This window comes from Tachyglossus aculeatus, chromosome 11 (genome assembly GCF_015852505.1).
Source record: "Tachyglossus aculeatus isolate mTacAcu1 chromosome 11, mTacAcu1.pri, whole genome shotgun sequence".
NCBI classification, from domain to species: Eukaryota; Metazoa; Chordata; class Mammalia; order Monotremata; family Tachyglossidae; genus Tachyglossus; species Tachyglossus aculeatus.
Genome location: NC_052076.1, coordinates 41,828,134 through 41,847,347, shown reverse-complemented (window position 1 = coordinate 41,847,347; position 19,214 = coordinate 41,828,134). Strand labels below are relative to the sequence as shown.

The 19,214-nt window shown below is 43.5% G+C and overlaps 2 protein-coding genes across 2 annotated transcripts in view; one reads left to right on the top strand and one right to left on the bottom strand.

Moving 5' to 3' along the window:
- ZDHHC7 (zinc finger DHHC-type palmitoyltransferase 7) overlaps positions 1-2,898 on the top strand; it is a 56,442-nt gene extending 53,544 nt beyond the window's left edge. Inside the window, exon 8 of the mRNA XM_038754194.1 lies at positions 272-2,898. Within this exon, the coding sequence (XP_038610122.1) occupies positions 272-448 (177 nt within the window). The 3' untranslated portion in view covers positions 449-2,898. The remainder of the gene's footprint in view (positions 1-271) is intronic.
- Positions 2,899-9,076: 6,178 nt separating this feature from the next.
- Positions 9,077-19,214, bottom strand: part of LOC119934922 (hepatocyte nuclear factor 4-beta-like) — a 75,905-nt gene continuing 65,767 nt past the window's right edge. Inside the window, exons 8-10 of the mRNA XM_038754491.1 lie at positions 15,500-15,736; positions 14,943-15,095; positions 9,077-12,909 (exon numbers count right to left, since the gene is read on the bottom strand). Coding sequence (XP_038610419.1) covers positions 12,773-12,909; positions 14,943-15,095; positions 15,500-15,736 — 527 coding nt within the window. The 3' untranslated portion in view covers positions 9,077-12,772. The remainder of the gene's footprint in view (positions 12,910-14,942; positions 15,096-15,499; positions 15,737-19,214) is intronic.

Below are 19,214 nucleotides of genomic sequence, written 5' to 3'. Positions count from 1 at the left end.
GTATCACCCAGTTCTTTTTAACAAAATTAAGTTTGTAATGCCCCTGGGGTGAAATGATCTAAGCTGGTTTAATGTTACTTAGACAACATAGTGACGTGTTTGATGAATCACTGTTATTTTCTTCAAAATAATTGGGTGTTTAACTTAATTTCTTTTCTGACTGGTAGTATGTGATTTTCTTTCATTGATAATTTTCTCATTTTTGTGCATTTGGGTAATCTGGCTGCCATCACGTAGTAATTCCATCATTTATCGCTCACTTTGTATGCAGGAGATTGAAAGACTCAAAAGTGAAAAGCCAACGTGGGAACGGAGACTACGATGGGAAGGCATGAAATCTGTTTTTGGGGGCCAGCCGTCACTCCTATGGATAAATCCTTTTGCTGGATTTCAAATCAGGAGGCTTCTCCTTAGAGCAAAGAAAGGGGGACCAGAGTTTTCTGTTTGAGATCTGTCTTCCCACGCTGGAACTTGCAAACTTACTATAAAATATTTATTTGGGGTCTGAAAGGCTGTCGACATATAATCTGTGACCTGTCGGAACTGAAACTAACACAAACGTTGCTTGTAGCAAGCAGAGTTTTATACATTTTTAGTCACGGAGATCATCAACTTTCCCAAATGTTAAGTGGATGCTGTAATGGATTTTCAGCACAACAACCAATGGGAGGTGTACGGCCACGCTAAAGAAGCCAAATGTCATTATCCTACTGTGAGACTAATTATGATTTTTGTTAAATCCTTTTCATTTGATAAAATGTTGTTTGGGGTATTGCATATGCTATTTTATTAAGATACTATGTACTGAGCTGTGGTTGTCAATCATGAAGACAGATACTAATGTAGGGGGAAACAGGGGAAAGAGAGGTCTAGAACTTATAGCTTCAGGGAGTTGTTTACCACCTCAGATCATTTATTGACTGCATTTCTGCTTGGCTTAACAAGACAGGGACATTGGCCCAGGATCATCTCTTGCACTGAAGATGCAAAAGCTTAGTGCACTGAGCAACCCAGACAAGTCAGGTACAGTTCTCTAATTCATTCATTCTCCCCTCCTCGTCCAGTCCCCCAGGAGAGAGCATTTTCTTGCCCCTCAAAGCAATTGATTTATTTTAATGTCTCTTTCCCCCTGTAGAATGTCAGCTCCTTATGGGCGAGCATCATGTCCACCAACTTTCCTGAGGGCTTAGTACAGCGCCCTGTTCACAGTAAGCGCTCAATAAATACCACTGATTGAGCGAGCAGCCTGCCTTTCTCTTTTTATTCCCTCTTTTGGGAGTAGATTTTTCCCAATGTTATGGCATTTAATGACTGTGTACAGCAACAAAAGCATTTTTAAAACCTACTTTCAGGGAGGAGGGCAGCACTATGATTATATCCTCTTGGGGGGTTAATTATGAATGTATTGCAGTATGGAGAGTAACCCAATCCGAAGCATAATCACTCCTTTCTGGTCCTATTTTGCCCATTTATTACTTTTTTTTTTTTTAAGAAATGTGGACCTTGAGCACAGTCTGGAACTGATTTTTCAGCCAGTGAACTAATGAACTAGCGGCACTCTCAGTGAGAAGGCAGAGAGAAACCTTGTTTTAGCCCAATTTTTTGTGCTACTTCATATTTAAGGAGAAAAACACACCACGCTGAAGGGACATTTCAATTTCATTAGCAGCAGCAAGGTGATTTTAAGGAAATGACCACTGTAGAATAAGCTGCCTATGGTAGCTTTGCCGCAAATGTTAATGGGGGAAGCGTGTATGTTGCCATTCTAGGGATAAACTTAACTGAAAATAGGCCATCAGGTATAGTAGAGCTAGAATTCCTTCTGGTGTCATCACATATGTTCCTTTTACCCGTGGGATGATTGAGAAACAGGAACCGTGATTCAGAGTTTAAAACTAACCCTGGACAGTAAACGGCTCCCTCATTTCAGGTTTGCCTTAAAACATTTTCAGTTTATGTTTACTTGGCCAGTAGCTTGAATAGCCAGGCTGTGAGTGTGGGTAGTAATTTGGTCCAGGGGCCACTTACCATGTTTTGTAAGTGGCTCGGGGCCAGTTGATGGTGAAGAGAATGGTCGGGGGGTTGTGGAAGACGGTCGAGCTCTAGAAGAGCAGCCACTTTAATCCGTGGTGGCTCCTTCTTAACGGCTTAGTTAGGGAGCACTGACTTGTCACTGGCCTTGGGGACATGGAGTTTGCTCCTTAGGGCTGGAACCAGCATCCAGCCAATGTACGTAGAAGCGATTTGCCCAGTGTCAGCCCTCGGTACAGATTCAGTCCTCTGGTAGGCCATTTCGGAGTTGGGAACCATCTTTTGCCTACCCCCTAGTCTTTAACATGTTCTAGGGCATTTCGTCAGTTTACCTCATGGGCTAAAAAAATGTATGTTTCCCGTGGGCACAAACTGTTTATCTGTGAAAAAGTCTGTTAAAGAATATCTCCACCCTCCCCTCATCAGGGCCTGTACCACTGGAGGTGTGAATTAACTAAGAGATCACTATACACAATCGCCAAATGAACAAAACTCTGTACAATATTTCTGAATCTGTATTAAATATTTGCAGAAATGTATATAGTAGCAGGGAATCGGTGGGCCCATTCAGTGCATCACAGTCAGGTGAACAAAAATGTATATTGTATGTAACCTAGGTGATATGAGTGAGTTCCAGAATAATCGTGCATCTTCCGTTGCACAACTTCCCTTGAGAGTGAAAACATGATCTGAGCTTTGCCCTGAGGCTTTTAATATGTATATTCTGTTCGTCAAAAATCGAGAAATTCAAAGCGGTTAAATCCTGTGAGACCTAGCAAGTGTGTGTGAAATCAAAGTTTACTTGGCTTTTCAACCCCTTGTTATATTGTAATTTTTTATATAAAATAAAATAATAAATTGACAGCACTCCCTGGGTGGGTTATTAAGTGATGGGAAGTGGAATTGAAGCACACCAATGAACCCCGCTTTCCTCGACTCCTTCCTTTTTCACTTCAAAGGCACACTGGCAGTCTCGTAAACTACTCTGGAACCTTGGGAGGTAGTGATTGGTGGCAGCAGTAAAAGTCTTTGTGGACTGTCCTAGTAGGAGTGTAAGCTCATCGTGGACAGGGTATGTGTCTCATGCTTCTTTCTGTTAAATTGTCCCATCTGCTGAAGGGAGAGAGAGACTTAAAAATGTTTACAGATAGTCATCAGAGTAAATAACTGACTGTTCAGTGGATTATGCATTTAAACACAAGTGCATAAGAAGGGCAGGGGGGTGAGAAATATGGGGCCTGCTGGACTGATTGAGGCATCCCAATGTTCAATTTGGATTGTTGTGGATGGTAAGTGACATCTAAGGGCTGGTGTCTGTGCCTAATTTTATAAGCAGGGCATTTTAAAGGGGGGTAGGTACATGTTTAACTTTGCACTTGTTGAGCGGCCGAGTTAACCATGCCCTGAGAGCAGTTATACAGGAGTGAATTTGAAACTACCTTTAGATCATTGAACATTTGTACAACTGCACAGATTGGATTCAGGTATCTCAGGCAGGCAAACATGCAATTAAGTTCAGTGATCCAAAACTTCATGGTTAAGAAGCTTCTCTAGATTAAGCTCATTGTGGGCGGGGAATGTCTGTTGATTGCTGTACTGCACTCTTGCAAGTGCTTAGTACTCTGCACGCAGCTCTCAGTAAGTAAAATTGAAGTCAGTCAATTGTATTGAGCACTTACTATGTGCAGATCACTGGACTAAGCACTTGGGAGAGTACAAAATAACAAAATTAGCAGCCAAGTTTCCTGCCCAAAATGAGTTTACACTCTAGAGGGGTACATATCTATCCTATTTATTTTATTTTGTTAGTATGTTTGGTTTTGTTCTCTGTCTCCCACTTTAAGACTGTGAGCCCATTGTTGGGTAGGGACTGTCTCTATATGTTGCCAATTTGTACTTCCCAAGCGCTTAGTACAGTGCTCTGCACATAGTAAGCACTCAATAAATGCGATTGATGATGATGATGATGATAGAGGGGGAGACAGGCATGAATATGAATAAATATATAATTAAGATACGTAGTGCTGGAGGGTTGGAGGTGAGGAGAATATCAAGTGTCCAAGGGTCAGATTGAAGCATGAAGATGAGATTGAAGTGCATAGACACTAAGGTCACGCCTACTCCAAGAGGCGGTCCCTAATTAAACCCTCTCTTTTGCTATTTGTTAAGCGCTTACAATGTCCGAGCATTGTTCTAAGGGCTGGGGTAGATACAAGGTAATCAAGTTGTCCCAGGTGGGGCTCACAGTCCTAATCACCATTCTACAGATGAGGTAACTGAGACAAAGAGAAGTTCAGTGTTTGCCCAAAGTCACACAGGTGACAAGTGGCAGGGGGCCAGGATTAGAACCCACGACCTCTGACTCCCGAGCCCATGCTCTTTCCACTAAGCCACGCTGCTTCTCCTACCCCCGGCTCCCTCTCGCTTCTGGCTCGACTGCCCTTGGATCTGCGACCTTTGGGTATTTGATATTTGCCACACCCTCAGTCTGACAGCGCCTATCTATCAATTATATATTACAAATTATATTAATGCCTATCTCCCCCTCTAGACTGTCAGCTCACTTTGAGCAGGGAATGTGTCTACCAACCCTGTTGTACTGTACTCTCCCAAGTGCTTAGTACAGAGCTCTCAACACAGTGCTTAAGCATCATCGATGATGGATGGCTATATAAGCTCAGTGCTCTGGAAGCCAGGCTCTGACTGGACTCCGGCCCTCCCAGTCCCCGGCTGAACCAGCGATTTCATCCCCAGGAGCTCTCAATTTTGAGTCCTCCTTTGAGGTCAGGCTGTCACAGTCATGCGTTTGCGTGTGCTTTTAAGCTAGTTTAAGGCCGTGCTAGGAGCTGTATTTCTAAGGCCTCTCAATCACTTAATGTTTGGATATATGGCTTTTGCTCCAGCTGCAAATAAGAATTACGGTATTTGTACAGTGCCTACTATGTGCCAGCCACTGTACTAAGTGCTGGGGTAGATACAAGCACACAGTCCCTATCCCAGTTAGTGCTCCCAGTCGCAGTCCCCATTTTACAGATGAGGTAACAGGTGCAGAGAAGTGAAGTAACTTGCCCGGGGTCCCTCGGCAGACAAGTGACCCTTCTAGACCCCTTCTAGACTGTGAGCCCTACTAGACTGTGAGCCCGTTGTTGGGTAGGGACCTTCTCTATATGTTGCCGACTTGTACTTCCCAAGCTCTTAGTACAGTGCTCTGCACACAGTAAGCACTCAATAAATACGATTGAATGAATGAATGAAAGTGGCAGAGCTAGGATTAGAACCCATGACCTTCTGGCTCCAAGGTCTGTGCTCTACCCACTATTCCTTGCTGCTTTCAAGCTTCCATGCCACTACTGTTGCTGGACTGGGGTGTCTTCTCTGACCCCAACGGCAGCCAAACCTTAGGCAGTGCTCCGGAAGCCAGGCTCTGACTAGACTCCGGCCCTCCCAGTCCCCAGCTGAACCAGCTATTTCATCCCCAGGAGCTCTCAATTTTGAGTCCTCCTTTGAGGTCAGGCTGTCACAGTCATGCATTCGCGTGTGCTTTTAAGCTAGTTTAAGGCCGTGCTAGGAGCTGTATTTCTAAGGTGGACTGCGTTTGGGTAAGTGCACATGCGGCACTTACAGCGGCCGCCTGTGTGTTTGTGGGGGACACCTGTGCCCCTGGCTGTTTGCTGGTCGTGCGTGGCATCTCACGTGCCTCGAATGCACACTACTGCTGATTTACTACGTTGCTTCCCATATTCCTTTCTGTGAGGAGGGCTGTCGGTCAGTGGAACTGTGTTAGGGCCTTCAATAAAAGAAATATATTTTCTCTGTCCACTGAATTGGAGAAGGTGACATGCAAAATCAGGGGTTGGTGGTGGGGGAAGAGTGTAACTAGAGGCAGATTATGAAAATTAGCTCTGTTTTTTTCCCCCTCTAATCCTGCTTCCCATGTGGAGCCATTTCTCCTCTCCATTCCACAACCAATTTGGCTTTTCAACCTCCTTTCGTACAACAAAGCTGCACTGTTGCTTGATACTCTTTGAGAATCCATCTGAGATACTCATGCCAAGTAATTGAGTTAGGGGGCAATCCAAATCTCTGGGTTTTAATGTGATTTGGCTTTGTAAGTGGGATAATAGGATTGAAATTTTCAAAGATAAAAATAGATTTTCCATCTTCTAGGCTCTGTTTCAGTAAAACGGAACAGAAAGGCATCATTATAGATTAGAGTGGCTGGTAACAGTCCACTTCCCTATTTGGCTTTTCTACTGCTGTTTTGGAGGAATTCCAAAGACTCCAGGGCCATCGCCATGCAGTTGTAACCCACACTGCTCTCTCATGATGCCTCCTCAATACTCTAGAAAAAAACAGTGGAAAGAACACAAGACTGGGAGTCATGTGACCCGTTTTCCAATCCTGGCTTTTTAACCTGTCTGCTGTGTGACCTTGGGTAAGTCACTTCACTGTATTTCAAATGGGAATTAACTACCCTTTCCTTTAGACTGAGCCCCACGTGAGACAGAAACTGTGCTGGGTGTTGGAAAATAATAATAATAACTATGGTATTTGCTTACTATGTGCCAGGCTCTGTACTAAGCACTGGGGTGGATACAAGCAAATCGGGCTGGAAACAGTCCCGGTCCTACATGGGGCTCCCTGTCTCAGTCTCCATTTTACAGATGAGGTAACAGGTACAGAGAAGTGAAGTGACTTACCCAAAGTCACACAGCAGACAAGTGGTGGAGCTGACATTAGAATTCATGAGCTTCCGACTCCTAGGCCCGTGCTTTATCTGCTATGCCATGCTGCTTCTCATCTGATTGTATTGCATCTACCCCAGTGCCTAGAACAATACTTGGCTCATGGCACTTTACAAATATCAATCAGCCATATTTATTGGGTTCTTTCCATGTGCAGAGCCCTGTACAAAGTGCTGGGGAGAATACGATATAACAGAGTTGGTAGATGCATTCCCCCCAAAAAATGAGCTTATTGCAGTTATTATTATTATTAGGAGATGACCAGGGTTGGGATTTACAGAGCAAGTGATTTAGTGAAGCATTGCATCTGTCTGAAGAACATTTATTGGCAGTTGTCAATGAGCTTATATAATGTGGGGAAATAGTGACACGTTACCCCCAGCTGCCCCTGAAGGTTGAAAACTTTGTCATGGCATCTTGTGTACAGAATAAAATGACCTTTGAGCAGAGAGGGCTTGACTCTACTTGTGAATTATCATGAGGTCTAGACTCTCAAAACTAACTCTCGCTGCCATTATTTTTGCCACATGCATCTTACACTGGGATCTGCAGAGGAAGGGATAAAACACATAAATGCTCCAGAAGTTTGATCGAACGTCTTTCTGAGCAGAAAGAGGTTTGTGGCTTTGAGCATTTAGCATTGACTGGGATTTGCCACAGGCTTTAGAATGGCAAGGTGATCTACTGCTATCGGCTTGCTGGTTGCTCCTATTTCAGTTCCATCATCAATCATGTTTATTGAGCACTTACTGCGTGCAGAGCACTGTACTAAGTACTTGGGGGAGAACTATGAGTTGGTAGACATGTTCCCTATCCACAAAGAGCTTACAGTTCGAATGGGGATGCAAGCATTAGTGGCTATGTATGTAAGTAATGTGTTCCCTAGCCAACATCCAGTTATCATGCCTGGCCATTATATGATCTTAAACTAAGTCTGGCTCAAACACAAATATATTCCTCCTTGACCTGCCTCCTGTCCCCACCAAGGGAGAAAACTGCTATATCTTTTGTATATAAGTCTGACAAACTAAAGACCTAAAGCTCTTTACAATAGAGCTTGCTATTACAGGTACCTGAGCACTGTAGACGTGGTGAGTTCCTTGAACCAGAGAAATATGGGATTTAGGAGATGCATAAAGCTTCTTGAACAACATATCTTAGCGTATGCATTGCAGTGAGTGCCCAGGCTGCCAAAATGAGTTTTCCCAAGCTGATGTACGAAAAACGGGTTATTATCTTTGGATGTGTATGGGTGCCAACACTTAGATAACTTGCCCTGTTGGACTTTGCTTTAACCAGTGTCTTGGCCAGTTACTTGGACCTTGTCCTTTCACCTCCCCTTTTTTTTTAATAATACTTGTTAATTGTATTTATTGAGCGCTTACTATGCTCAGGGCACTGTACTAAGGCTTGGGAGAGTACAATGCAACAGAATTAACAGCAGGTATTGGACATGTAGTGCACATGACAGTGGGAATGCAGCTTCGTGTCATGAAGTCAAATGCACTATTTTGAGACCTCCCTCACCTAAAGCATTTCTGTGGGAGAACTGCCCCCCGACCCCAGTCTCAAAACTTTCTCCAGAGCTTTTGCCACCCCTCCCAGGTTCCCAGGAGACACCTCTGAGCCATGGAACTCGGCTGCAGGAGCCAAGGCACTGGGAAGGTGGGAGCTTAAAATGAAAATCGCAGCCCTAAAGACATCCAATGTTGCATCACTAATGGCTGCGGGCAGTCCAGCTGAAAACGTAACTGTCTGATATATAACCTGGCATATGGGCACCCTAAGCAGTAGCATCGACTTCCTACCCACCCCCAACTTCAGAATAACCATTGGGAGGGTAATGGAACACCATTAGTGGGGTAGTGTGAGCAGAGCCTTCAGTTGGCCTCTAATGCATTGTTTTTCTCCTCCATTTCAAATAGAGCTGAAGTTTCAGATCCAACCCAGACTGAAAACTTGGCATATGTAGTGGAGTGGTGGAAATCCAAAGAAAATTGGACATCAGAAGACCCTTAGAAAAACTGGTTGTGAGTTGCAGTGCTTGATATAGTGGTACGTCTCTATAGTAACTGCTACAAGGACAGTGAAAGATTCAATACTTTAGAGTCATCAGTAAAGCCAATTTCTATGTAGTGTGTTGCCATTTGGCCCAGTTAAAATGCCACACAGCAAAAGGCAACAGGAGCGTCTGCCATACTCTGAGTATGAAGCCTAAATCAAACCTTAAGAGGCGAGGCAACTGTGTTTTTCTGACCCAAATTGTTCCGACATCTGATTGAAACAAAATCATCACCGAATGGGTCTTGCACATTTATTTTTAAAAAAAGAAATCCAGAAATCTGAAAAGGGCACTTGTTAAGTAATGATACTTACAGCACTTCTGTTTACAGGTATTTACAGATACATCGGACTGTACTTGAAAGTACATGAAAAGAAACAAAGGAGACGGTATTTTATTTTAGGAGAAACCATGCAAAACTGTTTACAAGTAGTAATCAAAATGGAATGTTTTGCATGTCATTCATTTTAACCTTTTACAAAATTCAAATTTTCATTTTTGACTCAGGTAAATTCACTTTAAATAAGTTATGTGGGAGAAGAAGAGCAGAAATGGGACTTGGTAACCCTAGCTTGTTTTTCTGGTCTGCCACCAACGGCTTGAATAATCTTGGCAGGAAGATCCTGGAACTGGCTTTCTCCAGCCACAATAGAGGTAATAAGTTTCCCTCGCCCTTGCCTCCATTCCTGCCCTGCTCCACTAGGTTCCTGCCCCATTCCTATCTCTGACTGTGAAATCACCTTCCAAGATGACAGGAAGCTTGAAAGATTTTTCTGAGTTCCCTGAACAAAGGTATTTGTTACATAAAACATGGCTAGTCTACCATAGTTCTCAATTTTAACACTGAAGCTGAGTATCGGCCAATTTACAAATACAGGCATTTTGGTTAAGACAAAATGATTAGCCCCAAAGTAAATGTTATTCTGTAATGCCAACCCACTAAGATTTTGTATTTTAGGATGCAAGTAAATACTGTTACCGGTATACAGTGCCTTCCTTAGTATAACAAGCTATACGTCGCATTTTTCGGCCAATTTTGCTATCAGATTCTGTCTTGACTCAGCTAAGCTAAAGATCTGGGGTTTGACATTTTGCAATTTATGCATCAGAAAAAGTGATTTGAAGAAGTTTGCTCTTGAAGGCTAACTTGGAAAGCTGACATATCTGGGGAATAAATATTCAAGAAACTTGAGATTTGTGTGTATTTACCCTGATTCACAGACATAGGAGAACAAAATCATCACTTGTTCATTAAATTCACTTGTCAGTAATACTGCATGTGCGAAGTTGTTCAGAGTAAAACAGTTCATAGTTTCATACTTACCATACTTTAAATTCCTAATTGGTAAATGTTTCCATTCATGTAGTGCTAGTCAACTTTTTAAAAATGAAATCATATCTGCTGAATTTTTCTAGGAAGCTAATTAGGAAGCAATTTTTTCTCTTCATTTCTAAGAGTATTTCCAAAGATGTTTTAGCTTTTTCTAACTTCTACCGTTCTAGTATATGGATAAAGCAACTTCCACAGGCTAATGTGGACAACTCGTGTGTGTTTATCGTCATGAGAAGCATATCTTGTAATTTGGTGCAAGGATGTTGAATTCCTTTCCTAAGGGGGAGTCAGTTTTTGACCACCTCAGCAGCCCGCCAAACAGCATCGGAGAAAAGAGAGAAGGAAAGGGAGCAGTCAGGCAGGTTATGAGGGCTGGAGGTTTGTGTTGTTTTGTCATCAGGTGGTGGTCAAGGAGATTCCAACTGATTGTTCAGACACTTCTCAAGGCGGGGAGGCCTGGCAGAGGGGATACCGGCCCCGAGAGTGCTGCATGATGCCCTGGATTCTAGCCAGGGCATCCTGACTTCCAATCCTTTCTCCCTTGCCCCTTTAACTTACCAGCCCCATAACCCACCTCCCACTTGAGGTGGGAGGTCCTGGTTGAGGTACCTGGGGGCCCCACTTCAGGCTGGGAAAACTTGAAATAGGAGAAGCAGCAATATCTGCCCTTCTTACACACCCGAATGTTGTTCTTTTCAAGGCCACTTAAATAATAATTGTGGTATGTAAGCATTTACTCTGTGCCGAGCACTGAACTAAGGGCAGAGGTAAATACAAGATAATCAGGTCAGACACAGTTCCTGCCCGGCATGACACTTACAGTCTTACGGGGAGAGAGCACAATTATTTATTTCCCCATTTTACAGGTGAGGAAACTGAGGCACAGAGAAGTTGTGATGAACTAAGGGCAGAGGTAAATACAAGATAATCAGGTCAGACACAGTTCCTACCCGGCATGACACTTACAGTCTTACGGGGAGAGAGCACAATTATTTATTTCCCCATTTTACAGGTGAGGAAACTGAGGCATAGAGAAGTTGTGATTCCTTCAGTGAAAACATTATAAATGTTCATTTCACAGCCATTTTAAAGAACCAAACTCAATTTTCCAGTAGTTAACCCCTACTTTCACCTTGCCTTTCAACCAGACTTGAAGACAACTCATAATCCCTAAAGGGTCAGGTAACTCATTGTGACCTCTCAGGTTGTGTCTTATTAGCATCTAACAAACCTCCACAATGGAAAAACCTGACCTCGGGTACATATTTGCTAAATGTAAAGCCATTTACTATGTAGAGAGCATATATCAAAAGATGAGTGACTCCTTTAAAGCATTTTTATGGTTGGTAAGGGTGCTTGCATGCAGTTCATTTCTTATTTTTTCAGCTGGCCAGCCAAAAAGCATTTTGGAAAGGATCGACACTGGTTTACATTGAACCAAACAGGTAAGCACGCTCTCATATTATAGAAACCCTTTGTAATGCATCTCCAATTATATTGTTTGTGGCCTGTCCCTTTTATAGTGAGACAGAAGTGAGTTGCTATAACCCAAAGATATGTGGCTGGAAATAAATGGGACATCTGTGAACTGAGCTACTTGAGATCGATGTTTGCTATGTTACACTCACTAGATCTCTGTGTCACAAAATAGCCACCACAGAGGAGTACTTCTGCCCTTTCCAATAAATGACATTTGTTGTTTTGCTTCTGGTTTGTGATGAGTATGTCTTCTACTTAGGCCTTTGAAAGTGCTTTCATCAGTGAAAATATATGTATGTATGTGTTTCCTTGGATTAAATAGATTGAAGAAGCACCTGAAAAAGTACAGAAACACCATATAGATCTAATGTCATTTTCTTTCCAAAAAAAGTGTTGAACAGAATAGCAGTCCTTTGGTACTAACTCTTTTCCCCTACCCCCACTTCCATGCATATTGACTGAAGACCAAAGGAAGAATTTACTTTTTTAAAAAAACAGCAAAGCAAAAAGTTCAAACCTTTGAAGACACTGCCATTCCAAATCATATATTTATCAAAATTTAAGTATGGTTCCTCTGAATCATCATTCAATAAGTTTGGACATTCATAAATCATACTAAGTCTGGTGCAATACGCAGTGTGTTTGTGTGGCAGGGGAGCTTTGATCCAGACGCAAGACGCTATGGAGGAGAGTTGAGCCTTTGGTTTCAGGCAGGTCGTTCCTACAAATAGACCCTACTAGAACAGGCAATGGGAGTGTCCTTTGATAGAAGTACCTGAGGTTTTTTTGACACTGCCATTTCGAGGGTCGTTGTGGTGATCGTGTAGCAATAGGTGAGAGCTATGGAAAGCACTTTACTCTTCTAAAACTTCTCTAAAAGTTAGCCATTTTGTGCTCTCAAGACCAATGGATGCACTAGAGAGTCAATGAAGTGATCCCAAGCCTGCTGGAAACCCAGTACAAGAAAGCTGAAGATAGCATCAGTGAAATTTCCAGTCTTCCAGGCTCATTTCCCCCAGATTTGGGGCAGATAAGGGCAGGGGCCATTAACGCATCACTGCAAAAGGAATGGGAAAGTCTCACGGTCGGCTCTCTGGGTGGCTTGTGTCCTTCGCTCGTGCCTTATAAAATCTCCTGTTTGGGAACAATGGCCTGAGGCAGCATCTGAAGTGGGGCCTCAGGTACCGTGGCTGGCCCCAGCTTGTAATCTTCGCTTCCGGGGCTGGTAGAAGGAGAAGAAAGGGGTGTGTCTGGAGATACTGGAAGTTGGGGGGAAAACGAAAAAAGCTTGGGATCAGAGAGTGCAAATGGAACAGTTTACAGCAATTTCCTTTATTACTCTTGTGAGGGAGTTAGGACAGTGAGCTAGGAAGGACCGCACCCCTAGGTCACAGGTTCAGCCACGGGCACAGCCAGAATTAGAACGGGGAGACCCTCGATTCTTAAACATTTCTTAGCCCACTGAGTTGTGAGTCGACTATGGTTTGTTTGAACCCATCCCAAGGAGCTAAGGATTTTTTATCCTTACAGGAAAATATTCAAAGGGAAGGTGCCCCCCTCCCTCAAGTTCCTTAAGGTCGAGGATCCTGGCTGCCAACTCTACTGTATTCTCCCAAGTGCTTAATACAGTGCTCTGCACTCAGTAAATATCACTAATTGATTGTCTGTAAAATGACACTATTATTCATTCATTCATTCAATCGTATTTGAGTCCTTACTGTGTGCAGAGCACTGTACTAAGCACTTGGGAGAGTACAATGTAACAATAAACAGTCACATTCCCCACCCACAACAACACAGACAAGTTCCTACCCATGCTTCTAGAACGAAGCATGTAAGTAGAACAAAGAAATTACTTTAGCCCTGTCAGGGAATGACTCTAAGAAATCACCTCTGGGGAAGTGCTGGAGGCACTCTCCCACTTCCGGAGGTTTGTTTGGATCTGGCCCAATTCTCAGAAGACCCCAGAACAGCCCTGATTTTCCATTGATTTGGACTGGGAAATGACCCCAGAGGTCAAGCTTCATCTTCCTTGGCTGCTCCCAACCCAGAGGTCCCCGAGGCCTGGCCTGGCCCCAGCCTCTGATACTTGTCCTGAATTCTGTCAGCCTGTAGGGCCGGGAAAGCCAGACAACATTTCATCAGGATAATTCTTCTCCTCCTCAGGCAGCCCGGTGAATGGGTGGGGAAGGATGGATTGGTACATAGAGTCTTGGTCTTCAGAATCCATTTTGCCATCCAATGACACACTGGGAAACTGTTGCCTAAGCTTTACAAAGGCTATTAGGCTCTAAGCTAGTATGGCTTCAGAGTTCCAATTTTCAAAACAAAGAAATGGCTGTCATTGAGCCATTTCTCCCAAATAAAATCCAAACTTTCAAACCTTGGGGAAGAACAGGCTGTTTTTACTCCCCTCTCCTCCCTGGCCCACCTTCATTAAACACGTGTTACCTCTTCAACCGTGTGGTTCTTTCAGGGGTGGAGTGAGTCATGGAATGTCACTATATAGGCATTGCAGGTAACCATAGACATATTCCCTTACTTTAATGAGACATTTGCTTGTTGAACTGTCTGTGCCACCCCTCAACTCCAACCATATTTTTTGTTGCAAAATATTGACTTGATTGTTCCTGGAATATTAGTTGTGATTCACATATGAGCCACTTGTGGTCCACTGGTGCTTTGAATATTTTTCACACTGAGCGGCCTTACAAAGAGTTGGGAGCAGGTGTGAGCCCATTGTTGGGGTAGGTATTGCCTCTATTTGTTACCGAATTGTACTTTCCAAGCGGTTAGGACAGTGCTCTGCATACAGTAAGTGCTCAATAAATATGATTGAATGAATGAGTGTATCGTCCAAGTACTGAGGGATGATTTTTCCATTCCTTGTCTTGGCCACTTGGCGCTTCTGCCCACCCATCTAAGACTGGATTGGCCCCTTTGGCCTTCTGCATAGAAGCAGTGAAAAGAGTAGGCGTGGGGGTCAGAGAACCTGGGTTCTAATCCTAGCTCTATCTCTTGCCTGGTGTATGACCTTGGGCAAGTCACTTCACTTCTCTATGCCTCAGTTTCCTCCTCTGTAAAGTGAGGATGAAATACCCATTCTCTCTCCCCCACAGAAAGTGAGCCCCATGAGAGAGAGGGACTGTGCCTAATCTGATTCTACTGCATTTACCCCAACTCTTAGTACAGTGCTTGACACATAGGAAGCACTTAACAAATATCACTATCATTAGTTCATGGTAGCACTTCCAAGAAAATCCAGGCACAAGGCCTGACTCAGTTTCCTCACCGTGACTCTCAGAGAAAGAAGAGCATCTGTTGATTGGAACGGGAACCGAATGGATCACAGAATTGAGGGTGTTGGGAAGCATGTGTCCTGTGAGTGGCTCCAGGTTGAGGTTGGGTGGCCCAGGATGGTACTGTGGCATATCCATGATGTTGCCTGTACAGGGAAGAGGGAATGGTTCTTAGGATCCCATTTTGATCACCATCCTCATCATCATCACTGGTATTTGCTGAACGCTTACTATATGCAGAGCACTGTACCAAGCTCTTGGGAGAGAACGATACAACAGAGTTGGCAGACACAGCGAGCTTACAGTCTAAAGGGGAAACAGACATTAATAAATATAACTCATATTACATAACTTAAAGATACGTTGCAAAAGGACTCCCATCCTGCTAGCCAAGGTTACAAGCTACTCATTTTAAAGGTCCAGTCAAGGCAAACATCACGATAAACTTCAAGATCCAAAGTCCTTGAGCATGAGTAGAAAGCGCAGTAGGTCCAAGGACATCGTGGTTTGCCTCAGGACGGACTGGAGGCCCAGACTCCCTTCTTCCTACCTCCCAAAAGCATCTCCTGCAGCAGGCTGTCAATCCGCGCCACTCCAAAGAGCTTGACAAACTGGATCTGTTCTATCATCTGCCAGGTGATACTCTGCAGAGGCGGGAGGAGGAGTAGGATGTCGCTGAATCGCCCTCGGGAATCATACTGCCGGTCGTTGATGTAATCCTCCAGGTTCACCTGGACTTGGAAACGCATATTTTTCACCTTGCCGGGATCACTCAGTCCTTTGCAGTCTGAGAGAGAGAGAGAGAGACACCGACAAAGGTGTTTTAAGTCAATGGCTTGCGCTCTCACCTTCAAAGGTCAGGCGGGTCAGTGCAATGTGCCAACAGTTAGGTCAGTGACTCAATTCCTGGGTTAAGCTTGGGACACTTCAGTTCAAGCTGGTACAAATACCATACTATAACTCTATTAATTTCATGTAGAGAGAGGGACGGCAAAACCAGGAAACAAGTGCAAGACAGTGGACTGAATGCAGTGACTTTTCTCCACCTGTGACTGTAATCCTATTGATCTTCTTGTGCCTTGAGGGTCTCCTATTTCTCGCTTTTACTGCAGTTATGTTTGGCACCCAAATCCACTCAATATGCAACGATGAAACGGTAGGGTTTGCGCTTGACTTTTACTAAAATGTTGCTGCGGTAAGCCTGTTTACGCAAGCTTTTACAAATGAAATATTGATATGCAGGAGTTCTGTATATTATTACATGGAGGCTATATGAAGGACTGTGAGCCCACTGTTGGGTAGGGACTGTATATGTTGCCAACTTGTACTTCCCAAGCGCTTAGTACAGTGCTCTGCACACAGTAAGCGCTCAATAAATACAATTGATTGATTGATTGCCTGTGGGCTAGCAGCTGGAATTTCTGCTTGGTGAAATTCAACCCCAAATGCAGCTTTCCTGGGGAATTCCATGAAATCTTCCTGACTGTTATTGCGTAGCTTGCAGGTACAAAACCAGAATGAAGGCCCTTGCCTTCATTACAGGAGGGTAAGCTCCTTGTGGGTAGCAAGTGTATCACTTCATTGCTCTGAATTTCTCAAGCTCCTAATACCAAGCACTGCACCAGGTTGGTGCTCAAAAATATTGTTATTACTATAATAATCATTGTAGTATAAAGCACTAATTAGCTTATTGTGGGCAGGGAACATGTCTACCTTGTCTATTATATTGTACTCCCCCAAGTGCTTAATGCAGTGCTCTGCACACAGTAAGCGCTCAATAAATACGATTGAATGAATGAATGAATTTCTCCTCCTCCTTTCATTGCCCCTTTCTCTCCTTTCCACATGTTTTGTTTTGTCTGTCTCCCCCTTCTAGACTGTGAGCCTGTTGTTGGGTAGGGACCGTCTGTATTTGTTGCCAACTTGTGCTTCCCAAGAGCTTAGTACAGTGCTCTGCACACAGTAAGCGCTCAATAAATACGATTGAATGAATGAATGAATTGGAAATGGACTCTGTTCCACATGGAGCTCATAGACTAAAGAGGTTGGGAGAACACATGTGGCCTAGTGGAAAGAGTGGATCTGGGAGGGTCTAGGTTTTCATCCCAGCTCTGCCACTTGCCTGTTATGTGACCTTGGGCAAGTCACTTAGCCTCTAGATACCTCAATGTCCCCTCTTTTCTAGACTGTAAACTCACTGTGTCTATTATTATATTGTACTCCCTCAAGTACTTAGTACAATGCTCTGCACAGAGTAAGTGCTCAATAAATTTGATTGAACAAACCCATCTGTAAAATAGAGACTCAATACCTGTTCTCTCTCCCCTTCAGACTGTGAGCCTCATGTGGGGAAAGGACTATTTCCAGTCAGACTATGTGCCCCATATGTGCAATGGCATTTACTAAGCACTTACTATGTGCAGAGCACTGTTCTAAGCGCTGGAGAAATTGTGACTTGTCCAAAGTCACACAGCTGACAATTGACGGAGCCGGGATTTGAACCCATGACCTCTGACTCCAAAGCCCATGCTCTTTCCACTAAGCCACGCTGTTTCTCTTACTTGGCACATAGAAAGCCCTTAAGTACTGTAATAATTATTATTATGTTATCATCATTAAGTATTTTATCCCCAATTTTTAAGGAGGAAAGTGAGGCAAAGAGAAGTTACGTGGCTTAGTGGAAATAACATGAGCTTGGGAGTCAGAGGACATGGGTTCTAATTCCGGCTTCGCCACCTATCTGCTATGTGTCCTTGGGCAAGTCACATAACTTCTCAGTGCCTCAGTTACCTCATCTGTAAAATGGAGATTAACACTTTGAGCCCCACGTGGGACAATCCGATTACCTTGTATACACCCCAGAGCTTAGAACAGTGCTTGGCACATTGTAAGTGCTTAACAAATACCATAATTGTTAATTATTATTATTACCACACAGCAGACAAGTGGCCCAAACCTAGGTCTCCTGTCTTCCAGTCCTGTGCTTCTTCCACTAGGCTTCGCTGCTTCTCTACGACTACTACTACCACTACTATTAGACTTTAGAACTGTAAGCTCATTATGGGCAGGGAATGTGTCTAACCAACTCCGTAATAATGCCCTCTCACAAGTGCTCAATAAATATGATTGATTGGTTATTTGAATTTGTGTCCAAATATTACTTGAATTTATTGATATTTTAAGTCTGCACAACGTCCTGTGCTAGCTGCTCTATAGTCAGTCAGTCATATTCATTGAGCACTTACTGTGTGCAGAACATTTTAATAAATGCTTGGGAGATTACAACATAACAATATAACTGTGAGGGAGAGCATCCTAGTGGAAAGATGCCTGGGCCAGAAGTTAGCAACACATGTAAGGTGATGAGAGTCAAATTACTTGGAGGTTTTAGATTCGAGTCGACTTACACTTGAATTGCACTGGGAAGCCAATGGACAGCCAGCCCAGAGTGTAGTGTGTTGGTATAAATTACTCCTTTACACACAGTAAGCGCTCAATAAGTACGATTGAATGAATGAATGAATCCCCCCACCTTCCCACTCTTGCTTTCCCATTAGCCACCTGAGCAGTCATGTGCCTTCTACCTTTCTGTTATAGAAAAGGCAAGGCGCCCTGGTGGAAAGATTTGACTGGGAGCTCAGGAAGAGCAGGTCACTAGCCCCAGTTCTGTCACTGGCTTCCTGTGTGACTCTGGGCAAGTCAGTTAACCTCTCTGAGCCCTGCTTTCTTCATCTGTAAAATGGGGATAGGATAGCTGCTTTCTCCCTACCTCTTAGATCACAGAGAACCCCGTGTCTGATAGTGATTGGGTCTGATCTGATTATCAGTAAGTGCTCAGTAAGTACCATTGATTGATCTTAGAGAAGCAGCATGGCTCAGTGGAAAGAGCACGGGCTTTGGAGTCACAGGTCATGGCTGCAAATTCCGGCTCTGCCAATTGTCAGCTGTGTGACATTGGGCAAATCACTTCTCTGTGCCTCAGTTACCTCATCTGTACAATGGGGATTAAGACGGTGAGCCCCCCATGGTACAACCTGATCACCTTGTAACGTCCCCAGCGCTTAGAACAGTGCTTTGCGCATAGTAAGCACTTAAATGCCATCATTATCATTATTATTATCTTGTTTCTATTCCAACACTTGGCACCTAATAAGAATTTAATAAGAATCATCATGATTATTGCTCTATTCACTTGAATCTTTAAATCCTAGTTGATTTTGTCTTCTGTTTTCCTTTAATAAAAAGACCAGGAGTCTTGACCAGCT